Below are 13,008 nucleotides of genomic sequence, written 5' to 3'. Positions count from 1 at the left end.
ATAGACTTCTATACCACCACTCTATAGACTTCCATGCTACCACTGTATAGACTTCCATACTACCACTCTAGACTTCCATACTACCACTCTATAGACTTCTATACTACCACTTTATAGACTTCCATGCTACCACTCTATAGACTTCTATACCACCACTCTATAGACTTCTATACTACCACACTATAAACTTCCATACTACCACTCTATAGACTTCCATATCTCTGCTCTATAGACTTCTATACCACCACTCTATAGACTTCTATACTACCACACTATAAACTTCCATACTACCACTCTATAGACTTCTATACTACCACTTTATAGACTTCCATACTACCACTCTATAGACTTCTATACTACCACTTTATAGACTTCCATACTACCACTCTATAGACTTCTATACTACCACTTTATAGACTTCCATGCTACCACTCTATAGACTTCTATACTACCACTCTATAGACTTCCATATCTCTGCTCTATAGACTTCTATACCACCACTCTATAGACTTCTATACTACCACTTTATAGACTTCCATACTACCACTCTATAGACTTCTATACTACCACTTTATAGACTTCCATACTACCACTCTATAGACTTCTATACTACCACTTTATAGACTTCCATGCTACCACTCTATAGACTTCTATACTACCACTCTATAGACTTCCATATCTCTGCTCTATAGACTTCTATACCACCACTCTATAGACTTCTATACTACCACACTATAAACTTCCATACTACCACTCTATAGACTTCTATACTACCACTTTATAGACTTCCATACTACCACTCTATAGACTTCTATACTACCACTTTATAGACTTCCATACTACCACTCTATAGACTTCTATACTACCACTTTATAGACTTCCATGCTACCACTCTATAGACTTCTATACCACCACTCTATAGACTTCTATACTACCACACTATAAACTTCCATACTACCACTCTATAGACTTCCATATCTCTGCTCTATAGACTTCTATACCACCACTCTATAGACTTCTATACTACCACACTATAAACTTCCATACTACCACTCTATAGACTTCTATACTACCACTTTATAGACTTCCATACTACCACTCTATAGACTTCTATACTACCACACTATAAACTTCCATACTACCACTCTATAGACTTCTATACTACCACTTTATAGACTTCCATACTACCACTCTATAGACTTCTATACTACCACTTTATAGACTTCCATGCTACCACTCTATAGACTTCTATACCACCACTCTATAGACTTCTATACTACCACACTATAAACTTCCATACTACCACTCTATAGACTTCCATATCTCTGCTCTATAGACTTCAGTCCCACTTATCCTATATAGTTGGCTGCAGCAGATTTATACCCTGCAGGTTTTGCACCAGTGTAACAGGTCAGACTGGTTTCTGTTCCAGGTGTTAATCCCTACAGAGAGCTCCAAGTAGTATACATGTATTAGTCAGTGACAACGTAATGCTCCGGTCACATCCAAAGCTGCATCGATGGCACATTGTATTGTATGTACATTACATCATGGACACCAAGACACCATGTTATATCTCTACAGAACTTACCGGAAAACAAGGGGCAGATTTTAACCCATGCAGTGACAGGCCCCTGACTCGTATACTGACCCAGTGCAATCTCAAGGAAGAAGATGGGAATTCCGCATGTGAGAAGAAATATAAGGTATGGGATAAGAAACGCCCCTATAGGAGAGAGGGACGGACAATAAATAAACATTCCCTTTAAGGCTGTACTGTCTATATACTGATAGAAAGAATACAGGGGCTATACATTATACTCTATTCACAGTCAAAGCTGCTTTCAAAATGCTGCTCGTTTATGGTTAGCTCTCAGGCGGTGTTATCTCCCACCTCACTGCTGCCCCCTAGATGTTGTTGAGCACAGTGGCAGCAGAATTGTTCATACAGCTTTGGATGTGACTGGAGTAGATCACTTTTCAGACTGATTCATCTTCTCTCACCTCCGCCATTCTTGTAACATAAATAAGGGAATCTCCAGATATTTCCCAGACCAACAATCCCCCCCACAACAGACAGAATAAACTCCGCTCTGCTCCCCCACTGCCCCCGCGCCTTCAGCTCCGGCTGCTGGACCTCATGGCTGGGAGAAGGCGTCCTCTGGAGATCACTGCCAGCCGGATCAATGTCCGAAGAACCTAAAGACATGGACACAAGTGTCAAAAAATCAATCATCACATGGTGACAGCGCCACACCAGTCCACAGGGCGAGTCTGGTATTGCAGGTCAGTTTCAATGTAATAGTATGTTTCTGACTTGCAATACCAGGCACTGCCTGTGGACAGGTGTGGCACTGTTTTTGGAAGAAAGAACTCATGTTTATCTAATTGTGGATAACTCTTTAAATCCTCCTAAAATCATAAAACTGAGAGGTGTCAACACTTTCTAGATACCTCCCTATCATGCAAGTTCCACAAAGTCATTTCAGTCGTATTCATTAAATGTCCTCGCCCAGATTTAATCCCTGCCCCCATCGAAACTGCAGACCTGAATGACTGGCACTGTGGAGAGACTAAAGTGCTCCAATGTGCACGGAGGAGTTGAAATTATAAGAGTGGTGCTCCGCGTACACCAGGTGGCGGTATTTTTCTGTAGGACATTGTGGCTGGCTCTATTAGGATGGCACTGTGTGGCGGTATTTTTGTTTTGTTATAGGGCACTGTGGCTGTCCATTAGGATGGCACTGAGTGGCGGTATTTTTCTGTAGGACACCATGGCTGGCTGTGTTAGGATGGCACTGTGTGACGGTATTCTTCTGTAGGGTATAGTGGATGTCCCTATTGAGATCATGCTACTTGAATTTATTTAGCCACTTTGTGGTACTGAGATCACTAACACGGCCGTTGCGACATTACATTATAGTATTATGTGTAGGCACTGTGTGAGACTGCATCAACGCTCTTCTGAGAACTTGTTTGGTGGCGTGGCGATCTTCCTCCTCCTCCGCCGAGCACAGGAGACAGTGACAGACACTATATAGTACCACCATGTGCTTTATGTATGGTGCTATTATTTAGGTACTCTATGATACTACTATTATAAATTTTCTATGTGGCACTATAACATGGGCACTGTATGGTACTATTATACGTTTTCTATATGGCACTATTACATGGGCACTGTATGGTACTATTATACGTTTTCTATATGGCACTATTACATGGGCATTGTATGGTGCTATTATATGTTTTCTAAATGGCACTATTACATGGGCACTGTATGGTACTACTATTATAAGTTTTCTATATGGCACTATTACATGGGCACTGTATGGTACTATTATATGTTTTCTAAATGGCACTATTACATGGGCAATGTATGGTACTATTGTATGTTTTCTACATGGCACTATTACATGGGCACTGTATGGTACTACTATTATAAGTTTTCTATATGGCACTATTACATGGGCACTGTATGGTACTATTATATGTTTTCTAAATGGCACTATTACATGGGCAATGTATGGTACTATTGTATGTTTTCTACATGGCACTATTACATGGGCACTGTATGGTACTATTATATGTTTTCTACATGGCACTATTACATGGGCACTGTATGGTACTATTGTATGTTTTCCAGATGGCACTATTACATGGGCACTGTATGGTACTATTACGTGGATTTTTTATGGTGGTATTACATAGGTACTGTTATTTCAGCCCAGTATGGCGCTGTACAGACACTTCCCGGTCCTTTCTATTACACACAGCAGATTCTTTCTCCTCTACTATTATACCGTATACACCTAAGCAGTGTAAATATTGCGTAGTGTCGCTTCCTGAAGACAGTGTGTGTTCTGCAGGGTAACGCAGAGAGAGAGAACAATGGACAGAAGAGTAAAATATATCTCTATATAAAACCCCCCCTAAAATACAATGTGTCACATCTTATGACTGTATATAACATCTGTACATGTATACTATATATCTATACTACTCACCTGGAAGCTTGCCCTGCACCTGCCCATGTATTGCTGCCATCTCTTCTGCATCAACGCTCTTCTGAGAACTTGTTTGGTGGCGTGGCGATCTTCCTCCTCCTCCTCCTCCTCCGTCGGGCACAGGAGACAGTGACAGGGTGGAGATATATACGGGGACATGGCTGGCATTTATGGCCAATATACTGTGTGCACTATGGTCCTCACTATATGGACGCCATGGCTGACACTATGCAGTCTACTATGGTTAGTCCATAGAGTTACATGGCGGGTGCTGACTGTCTACCCACAGGTCTTCTACATAGCAGCAGTAGTGCAGTCTATTGTTGATCTGCCTCTGCACTACTGCTGCTGTATCTTTAGCAAGTGGATTTTTAGACTTGCCTCTGCCTTGGGTTGGATTGCCCATCACATTGTCTGGTCTACGCCAGGCCTGGTCATTTGGGCCTGTGACTATCACAGTCTGCAGGGAAGGAGACTCCCTCTCCTCCCATCTACTCTCTGCAACTTGTTCTCATGTTCTGCAAGTGAACATGTCCAGGGCAGCCTTGCTCTAGTTTCCCTGCTGCAGCAGGACAAGTCCAGTACTTACCCCGACCAGGGAAATAAGTGTGGGGGATATGTTAAAAGCCCCCCCAAACTTACCTTATGGCGGCCCCATTACAGATGGGTCGATGTAAACCATGAAGAAGCTGGCAATGCTTGGACGTGCCAAGAGTCGGATTCTCACCTACCTATGGATAGGCCGGCAATATTCTGATCCTGGAAAATCCCTTTAAGCCTTCTAGCAATCTTCTCTCTTCTGATATTCTGGACCTCACACTGAAAATCTCCTTATAACTTTTTAAGGTGATACTGCCTGCCCCCAGCAGATGGCGCTGTGACCCTGTTATGGAGAGGGCGGCCATGGCTAGGTATAACTGATCAGCCATAACATTAACATGGATTATCCAGAGACAATGGCACCTCACAGGGGTGAGATATATTAGGCAATGAGTAACTGATATCATGGAAGCAGGAAAAATTAGCAAAATTGTGCAGGTGGTGACTGGGCCATCACATCTAGAAATGGCGCCTTGTGGAGTGTTCGTGGTGTCTACTACAAGAGGTCCAGGGCAGGACTAGTGAGGGGCGAGCCTTGCAAGATTTTTGTCGCTTTGGTCCAATCCGGCAGTGCTGTCGCCTTTTCTGTCCCGGGGGGGTCCGGCCTCTTCCTGTGTCTGTGTCCTGGGGTCACCGCTGAGGCCCAATCATAGGTTGGTCTAATCGTCAAGACCCATGTGATCGCTCAGAGTCAATCACAGGCCAGTGCTCATGACATCAGCGAAGATGCCGGAAGAGGCCAGAGAGACCGTGGGTGACGATGCGGCATCGGGAAAGAAAATTTTTGGAAAATTCAGACTTGTTATGAACCAGTTCGCTCATCTCTAGGAAAGCCAAGCGGTGAACCAGTGACAGGGCCACGGGTGCCATAATGGGGGCAAGTGCGGCCTCCATTCCAAAAAAGCCAGAGCTCCAGGACTAGTAGTGTTGTAGTCGCATCCGGTTTTGGTGCCTGACGGACCCGACTTTAAGTTGTGCCATTGTACTTGGGGTATAAAGTCGCAGGTGGGTGCAGAGGAATCACATCTAAAGCTGCATCCAATAGGTCGATGCTTCTATCACCTATTCTTATCTCCTTAGATCTCCGTTGGTGACGTCTGATTTCCTGGCAGAATTGTGAATGCAGCTCTGGAGGTGAATAGAGAAATCAGTACTAAAGCAGCAAAAGGAATCGCGATTAGAAAAATACTTTTCTATTACCTTATAAATTTATCCTCAGACCATAAAATCTGTAATAAATCTGTAATAAATCTGTAATCATTCACACGTTTTATGACATCCCAATAAAAGTGAGGCCTGGTGATGTGTAAATACTCCAGACCATAAAAATTCCCGTTATGGCCTCCGCCCTCCTCGCTGCGGCTACGGGGTCAGCCCGGTTATCAGGAAGAGCTGTGAGCACTGTCATGGCTGCTGGCGAGGGAGGTTGGAGTTGTCACCGGCCATAGATCTGTATTACAGTGTGTTGTACTGACAGGCTTCCTATGAGGTGTAGTAAGGTGGACACTTAGCGACATCGCGCAATGCGTTTCGAAAGAATGGCGCACAAAAGTAGACTAAACCCCAATGACAAGGCCGCACCCCTACAGACAAGGCCACACCCCTTTTGGGGTGACATACTTTTCATTTTGTGACGTGACCATGAAAGCGCCCATTGGATATGGGGGCACTACACCGGATCTGGAAGGTTTACCATACTTTGGGGAGGTTACCCCTGTTATCGGGGGCCTCCAGGACCTGCCAGGGGTGTAGACAAGTATGGAGTCTACTTTACTGGCTCCAGGTTCACACCCTTGATCAGGAGCCGATGGCAGTGCCAGCTCCACACACCCAAACAGGGCATAGAAATAACAGGATGGAGGACGATCCCACATGAATGGGGCGCACCTGGAGAGACGGATTGTTTATGGAATAAAGAGACGGGAAAGGCTCAGGGTGTGGTTGTCTGCAGCAGTGCTGGGGGCTGCGGACAATCCAGGAGATGAATTGGACTATCCAGTCCTCTACTACTCATGTGTCAGTCTGCACTGTAATTCTGGCATTGTATTCATGAAACAGAAGGCCCTGGATGAGCAAAATCTTAAATTTTACATATGTAGAACTAATAGAAAGACATGGAAAAATAATTTGTTCAACCCTGCGTAGGGGTCTGTGGGCCCCAAATATATAAATATATGGTGTGAGGAGGGTACGGGGGACAGGAGCTGCACCCTCGTGATCAGCCCCCTGTTTAACCTCTTAAATGCCACCACCAATGGTTTGACAAAGAGCAGTTTTCCTCTGTCACCCCATTGCTGCCCTTGTGATGTAATGTCAGGGTACCAGCAGGGTCTAAAAATGTTCCCTCGATCTGCCGCATCTCTGGACCCATGTGACTCAATGGGGCAGATTTATTATGACATACAAAGAATAAAAACTTACAGTTTTTTTGTGAAAATTGAGTTTTGTGCAAAAAAAACAAAACAAAACGCTACTTTTACTTTTTTTGTGTTGCCCACACCACTTTCCTGAAAAGGAGCTTTGGTGAGGTTGTGCAGGGTGCCGTGAGGGAGTGCAGGGGGCAGTGAGGGTGTGCAGGGTGCCGTGAGGGTGTGCAGGTGGCTGTGAGGGTGTGCAGGGGGCGGTGAGGGTGTGCAGGGGATAGTGCCGGTGAGGGTGTACAGGGTGCCGTGAGGGAGTGCAGGGGGCAGTGAGGGTGTGCAGGTAGCCATGAGCATGTACAGGTGGCCGTGAGGGTGTGCTAGGGGCGGTGAGGGTGTACAGGGTGCCGTGAGGGAGTGCAGGGGGCGGTGAGGGTGTGCAGGGGATAGTGCCGGTGAGGGTGTACAGGGTGCCGTGAGGGAGTGCAGGGGGCAGTGAGGGTGTGCAGGTGGCCATGAGCATGTACAGGTGGCCGTGAGCATGTACAGGTGTCCGTGAGCATGTACAGGTGGCTGTTAGGGTATGCTAGGAGCGGTGTGGGTGTGCAGGGTGCTGTGAGGGTGTGCAGGTGGCCGTGAGGGTGTGCAGGTGGCCATGAGCATGTACAGGTGGCCATAATGGTGTGCTAGGGGCAGTGAGGGTGTGCAGCGTGCTGTGCAGGTGTCCAGGGGGCAGTGAGGGTGTGCAGGTGGCCATGAGCATGTACAGGTGGCCGTGAGGGTGTGCTAGGGGAGGTGAGGGTGTGCAGGGGATAGTAAGGGTGTGCAGGGTGCTGTGAGGGTGTGCAGGGTGCTGTGAGGGTGTGCAGGGTGCTGTGAGGGTGTGCAGGAGATAGTAAGGGCGTGCAGGGTGCTGTGAAGGTGTGCAGGGTGCTGTGAGGGTGTGCAGGGTGCTGTGAGGGTGTGCAGGGTGCTGTGAGGGTGTGCAGGAGATAGTAAGGGCGTGCAGGGTGCTGTGAAGGTGTGCAGGGGGTGGGGCCACAAACCCTCCAGATTTAATATAATTTATGCCAATAGCTCGTGGCTGGTGTGGAGCTCCCCGGCCGAGGGTGCACCTCATTTATGAGAAGTAGTGAGGCGCACCCCCTGCCAGTGTGTTGAGGTACACTAAGGGAAATAATTGGGATTGCTTTGTATAAAGTATATACCACATAGAGAGAAGAAGAAGTGTAAAGTATGGGGGAAAACTAAGATATAACTTTTATAAACATAGTATGACTTAAAATAAATATACATATTCAGCTTTTTCGTTTCAAGTCCTTCAGTAAATCTGCCATTCGGGATTTCAGGAAAGCTGAGTGAAAGCTACGTGGGAGCCACAATGGCGGCCATGTTATGTTTCCCAGTGTTTGTAGATGTTCTTTACAGTCTTTCTTATTTTTTTTCAGGCCTTTCAGTCGCGGTGCGGTCGTCACTGTAATGATGGATAATTTATTCGCAGTCGTGACTTTCCCGGGTCGCCAAGAAACCAGCGGTAATTATTAGCTAATATCACCCGGGGAAATTGGGCGGATTGTTTTTATATGTACAATAATTAAATAATGAGAATATAAATGTGCCGGCTGGCGAAGCGTCAACGCCAATAAACCGTAACCTGTACAGCACGGAGCCAGAAACACAGGACTGCAGAGCAACCAATCAGAGGACAGCTTATATTCACTATACAGTAATGGAGCGATAAGAGAAGGGCTCTGATTGGTTGTCCAGTGAGCTGTAGGAAGAGGAACAGAAATTGTATTACACAGAAACTGTATTAGTTTAGAGGTCTGGTCTGGGGTCTGTATTAGTTTAGAGGTCTGGTCTGGGGTCTGTATTAGTTTAGGGGTCCGGTCTGGGGTCTGTATTAGTTTAGGGGTCCGGTCTGGGGTCTGTATTAGTTTAGGGGTCCGGTCTGGGGTCTGTATTAGTTTAGGGGTCCGGTCTGGGGTCTGTATTAGTTTAGGGGTCCGGTCTGGGGTCTGTATTAGTTTAGGGCTCTGGTCTGGGGTCTGTATTAGTTTAGGGGTCCGGTCTGGGGTCTGTATTAGTTTAGGGGTCCGGTCTGGGGTCTGTATTAGTTTAGTGGTCTGGTCTGGGGTCTGTATTAGTTTAGGGGTCTGGTCTGGGGTGTGTATTAGTTTAGGGGTCCGGTCTGGGGTCTGTATTAGTTTAGGGGTCCGGTCTGGGGTCTGTATTAGTTTAGGGGTCTGGTCTGGGGTCTGTATTAGTTTAGAGGTCTGGTCTGGGGTGTGTATTAGTTTAGGGGTCTGGTCTGGGGTCTGTATTAGTTTAGGGGTCCGGTCTGGGGTCTGTATTAGTTTAGGGGTCTGGTCTGGGGTCTGTATTAGTTTAGGGGTCTGGTCTGAGGTCTGTATTAGTTTAGGGGTCCGGTCTGGGGTCTGTATTAGTTTAGGGGTCCGGTCTGGGGTCTGTATTAGTTTAGGGGTCCGGTCTGGGGTCTGTATTAGTTTAGGGGTCCGGTCTGGGGTCTGTATTAGTTAAGGGGTCCGGTCTGGGATCTGTATTAGTTTAGGGGTCCGGTCTGGGGTCTGTATTAGTTTCGGGGTCCGGTCTGGGGTCTGTATTAGTTTCGGGGTCTGGTCTGGGGTCTGTATTAGTTTAGGGGTCCGGTCTGGGGTCTGTATTAGTTTAGGGGTCCGGTCTGGGGTCTGTATTAGTTTAGGGGTCCGGTCTGGGGTCTGTATTAGTTTAGGGGTCCGGTCTGGGGTCTGTATTAGTTTAGGGGTCCGGTCTGGGGTCTGTATTAGTTTAGGGGTCCGGTCTGGGGTCTGTATTAGTTTAGGGGTCCGGTCTGGGGTCTGTATTAGTTTAGGGGTCCGGTCTGGGGTCTGTATTAGTTTAGGGGTCCGGTCTGGGGTCTGTATTAGTTTAGGGGTCCGGTCTGGGGTCTGTATTAGTTTAGGGGTCCGGTCTGGGGTCTGTATTAGTTTAGGGGTCCGGTCTGGGGTCTGTATTAGTTTAGGGCTCTGGTCTGGGGTCTGTATTAGTTTAGGGGTCCGGTCTGGGGTCTGTATTAGTTTAGGGGTCCGGTCTGGGGTCTGTATTAGTTTAGGGGTCCGGTCTGGGGTCTGTATTAGTTTAGGGGTCCGGTCTGGGGTCTGTATTAGTTTAGGGGTCCGGTCTGGGGTCTGTATTAGTTTAGAGGTCCGGTCTGGGGTCTGTATTAGTTTAGGGGTCCGGTCTGGGGTCTGTATTAGTTTAGGGGTCCGGTCTGGGGTCTGTATTAGTTTAGGGGTCTGGTCTGGGGTCTGTATTAGTTTAGGGGTCTGGTCTGGGGTCTGTATTAGTTTAGGGGTATGGTCTGGGGTCTGTATTAGTTTAGGGGTCTGGTCTGGGGTCTGTATTAGTTTAGGGGTCTGGTCTGGGGTCTGTATTAGTTTAGGGCTCTGGTCTGGTGTCTGTATTAGTTTAGGGGTCTGGTCTGGGGTCTGTATTAGTTTCGGGTTCTGGTCTGGGGTCTGTATTAGTTTTGGGGGTCTGGGATAGGGTTTGTGCTCATTTTGGGGTGTGATGAAGGAAACATTTGCACCACTTGGTCGGGGAACATTTACAAATCTCCCCGATGTTTCTCATAGGTCGGACAATATCAGGATGGCCCCTAGAAAATGCCCCAAGGAACGTCCAATCCAGGAAATAATGTGAAGTGTTTCGCTACAAGAGACCTTACGAGCCCTGGAGGGGGGACAGGGGTCAGATGTGAGACGGGATCAGCGCTCTATCACATCTTCCCTCTGCCACCCAGATGCTTTCCCGGTGACAGGGATCGGTCTGTGGACCACCCATGAGCCTAAAAGCCGGGAGGGCCGGGTGTAAACAATGCAGCGGACACAGAATTAAAAACAGAGAGCGGAGAAAACAAGAAAGATGTGGGCTGCAAAACAACGGGGTCACTGACTAAGAGCTCTGACTAACACGGCTGCAACATACAGGGCAGGGTGTAACATGCAGCATGGATGCAGATTTGGTGATGATGTCACAGACTGTGCAGTAGGTTTGTTATGACTTAGTGGTTATGTCACAGTCTGTGTAGTAGGTTCGTTCTGTGGTTGGTTGGTGATGTCATTAGCCTTATAACACGTTGGCATCTGATTGGCTGGTGAAGTCACAGTGTGCAGCTGGTTTGTTAACGATAGTCCAATGACCTCACAGTATGTGTAGCAGGCTTGTCTGTGATTGGGCGGTGATGTCACAATGTGTAGTGGGCTGGTCTATTGTTGATGACGTCATAGTTTTTCAGCAGGCTGGTTTGTGATTGGCTGACACTTTTTCTCAGTTCTCTGTGATTCTACGGATGGTCTTAAGCTATACCAAGCAGCCATATACAGCCCTGGACATATCCTGGCATGTATACAATTGACCAGCAGGGGGCACCACACTCCACTAAACCCTCTAGCTGGGGCAATCACTAGTGAGATCACGACGTGCTGATCTGCTGCCAAACTGACTGATCCATGAACTATTAGCTAACCTGCATGGGTTTCCCAACACTATCTACTACAGAGAGCACGGGGTCAGAGGCCGGGCCACAAAACGCTGTAACCCCTAAGCTGCCAGACTCAATGCAGGATCTAACACGATAATGTCTGATCATTTAAATGGGACATGTCAACATTAAGATTGCTGTGCAGTACCAAGATCAGCCTCTAGGTGGCACTGCATAATAATGTGAATGGGGTGCAGTGCCACATTTCAGCCTGTAGGAGGCAGAGTGGCAAATACTTAGAATTGCTTCTACATGTCCAGAGGACCAAAGGTTCCGCTTTATAGTTCCAAAATGGCTGCCTATGTTACAACTTCCTGTTGGATGAACAGCTCTGAAGCACAAACTTCTGGTTGAGGGATCGGGAGAGATCGGAACCCAATCAGCAATCGAGCAAATTTTGGGATTGGCTGGAAAATGATCGGAAATTGGATTTTGTAATCTCAAGATTGGCTCAAGCCTACTGTAGATATATTATACAATGAGGGTTGAGCAATCGGGATCTGGAAAGATCAGATCCGGATCGGCGATCGAGCAAATTTCACGATCGCGATCGACTGAAAATGATCGAAAATCGGATTTTAAAATCGATCCTGAAATCTCAAGATCGGCTCAACCCCAGTGGTAAGGGACGTCAGGGAGAACCCAAATATTTGAGTTGAGGCCACACCCCTCATTAATGTGTCTACGCCCCTGTTGGCCATTGCCCCGCCCTTTTTCTGACACATAAGTTGCCCAAGTTGCATATAATGAAACTCCCAGCTTGGCGGTTACGGGAAACATTCGGCCGAGTCTGGGAGATTTGTCACCCCCGGAGGCCGTCAAGAAAGTTGATACAACATCTGCTCCCCGTATAGCGCCACCCCTCATAAATTGGAATAGCAGGCGCCATTACTGTCCTTGGTGCCCATAGCCACCAATCAGAGCTCAGCTTTCAGTTGTCCAGAGCAGTTTCAGAAATGAGAGCTGCGCTCTGATTGGTCGTTATGGGCAGCTCCTAATATTTGGTGCGGGGCATGAGTATAGGGTGTAATGACATGCCATGGGGTGGGCCAGTATTGGTGTGGCCCCCTGGCTGGGCTGAGGGGTGTTGTAATCTGTCAGCTCTCCATTAGGTGCCCGCTCTCCTGCCTCCTCCTCCTCCCTCCGCCTCCTCTTCTCTGGTTTATAGTCAGACAAATGATCCTTTAGTCGTGGAAGTAGCTGGAGCAGCGGTGGTGGCAGCGGCAGCGGCGTCCTCTGTACATGAGCCTCACCCCACTGGAACGCTGAAACTCTCCTGTGCTGCTGTGAGGGAGAGCTCTTCTTCTGAGGTGTGTATACCTTCTCTCTTGTATCTCATATATCACACACGGCTTCATGGCTTCTTACATGGACACAACATCTTCTCTCTTCTGCATGCAAGTTTTAGTTCTCTGCTATCAGCCAGGGTTACTAGTAACATTGACCTGTGACCTGTTCTTGACCCTGCACGGGTCAGGCTGCCGGCTCTGACCTTTGA

At 47.3% G+C, this 13,008-nt stretch overlaps 1 protein-coding gene across 1 annotated transcript in view; it reads left to right on the top strand.

The window, feature by feature from the left end:
* The first annotated feature begins 1,659 nt into the window (after positions 1-1,659).
* Positions 1,660-13,008, top strand: part of LOC142204631 (uncharacterized) — a 46,210-nt gene continuing 34,861 nt past the window's right edge. The window contains exon 1 of the mRNA XM_075275938.1: positions 1,660-1,706. Coding sequence (XP_075132039.1) covers positions 1,675-1,706 — 32 coding nt within the window. The 5' untranslated portion in view covers positions 1,660-1,674. The remainder of the gene's footprint in view (positions 1,707-13,008) is intronic.

This window comes from Leptodactylus fuscus, chromosome 5 (genome assembly GCF_031893055.1).
Source record: "Leptodactylus fuscus isolate aLepFus1 chromosome 5, aLepFus1.hap2, whole genome shotgun sequence".
NCBI classification, from domain to species: domain Eukaryota; kingdom Metazoa; phylum Chordata; class Amphibia; order Anura; family Leptodactylidae; genus Leptodactylus; species Leptodactylus fuscus.
This window is presented reverse-complemented; position numbering and strand designations above follow the sequence as displayed.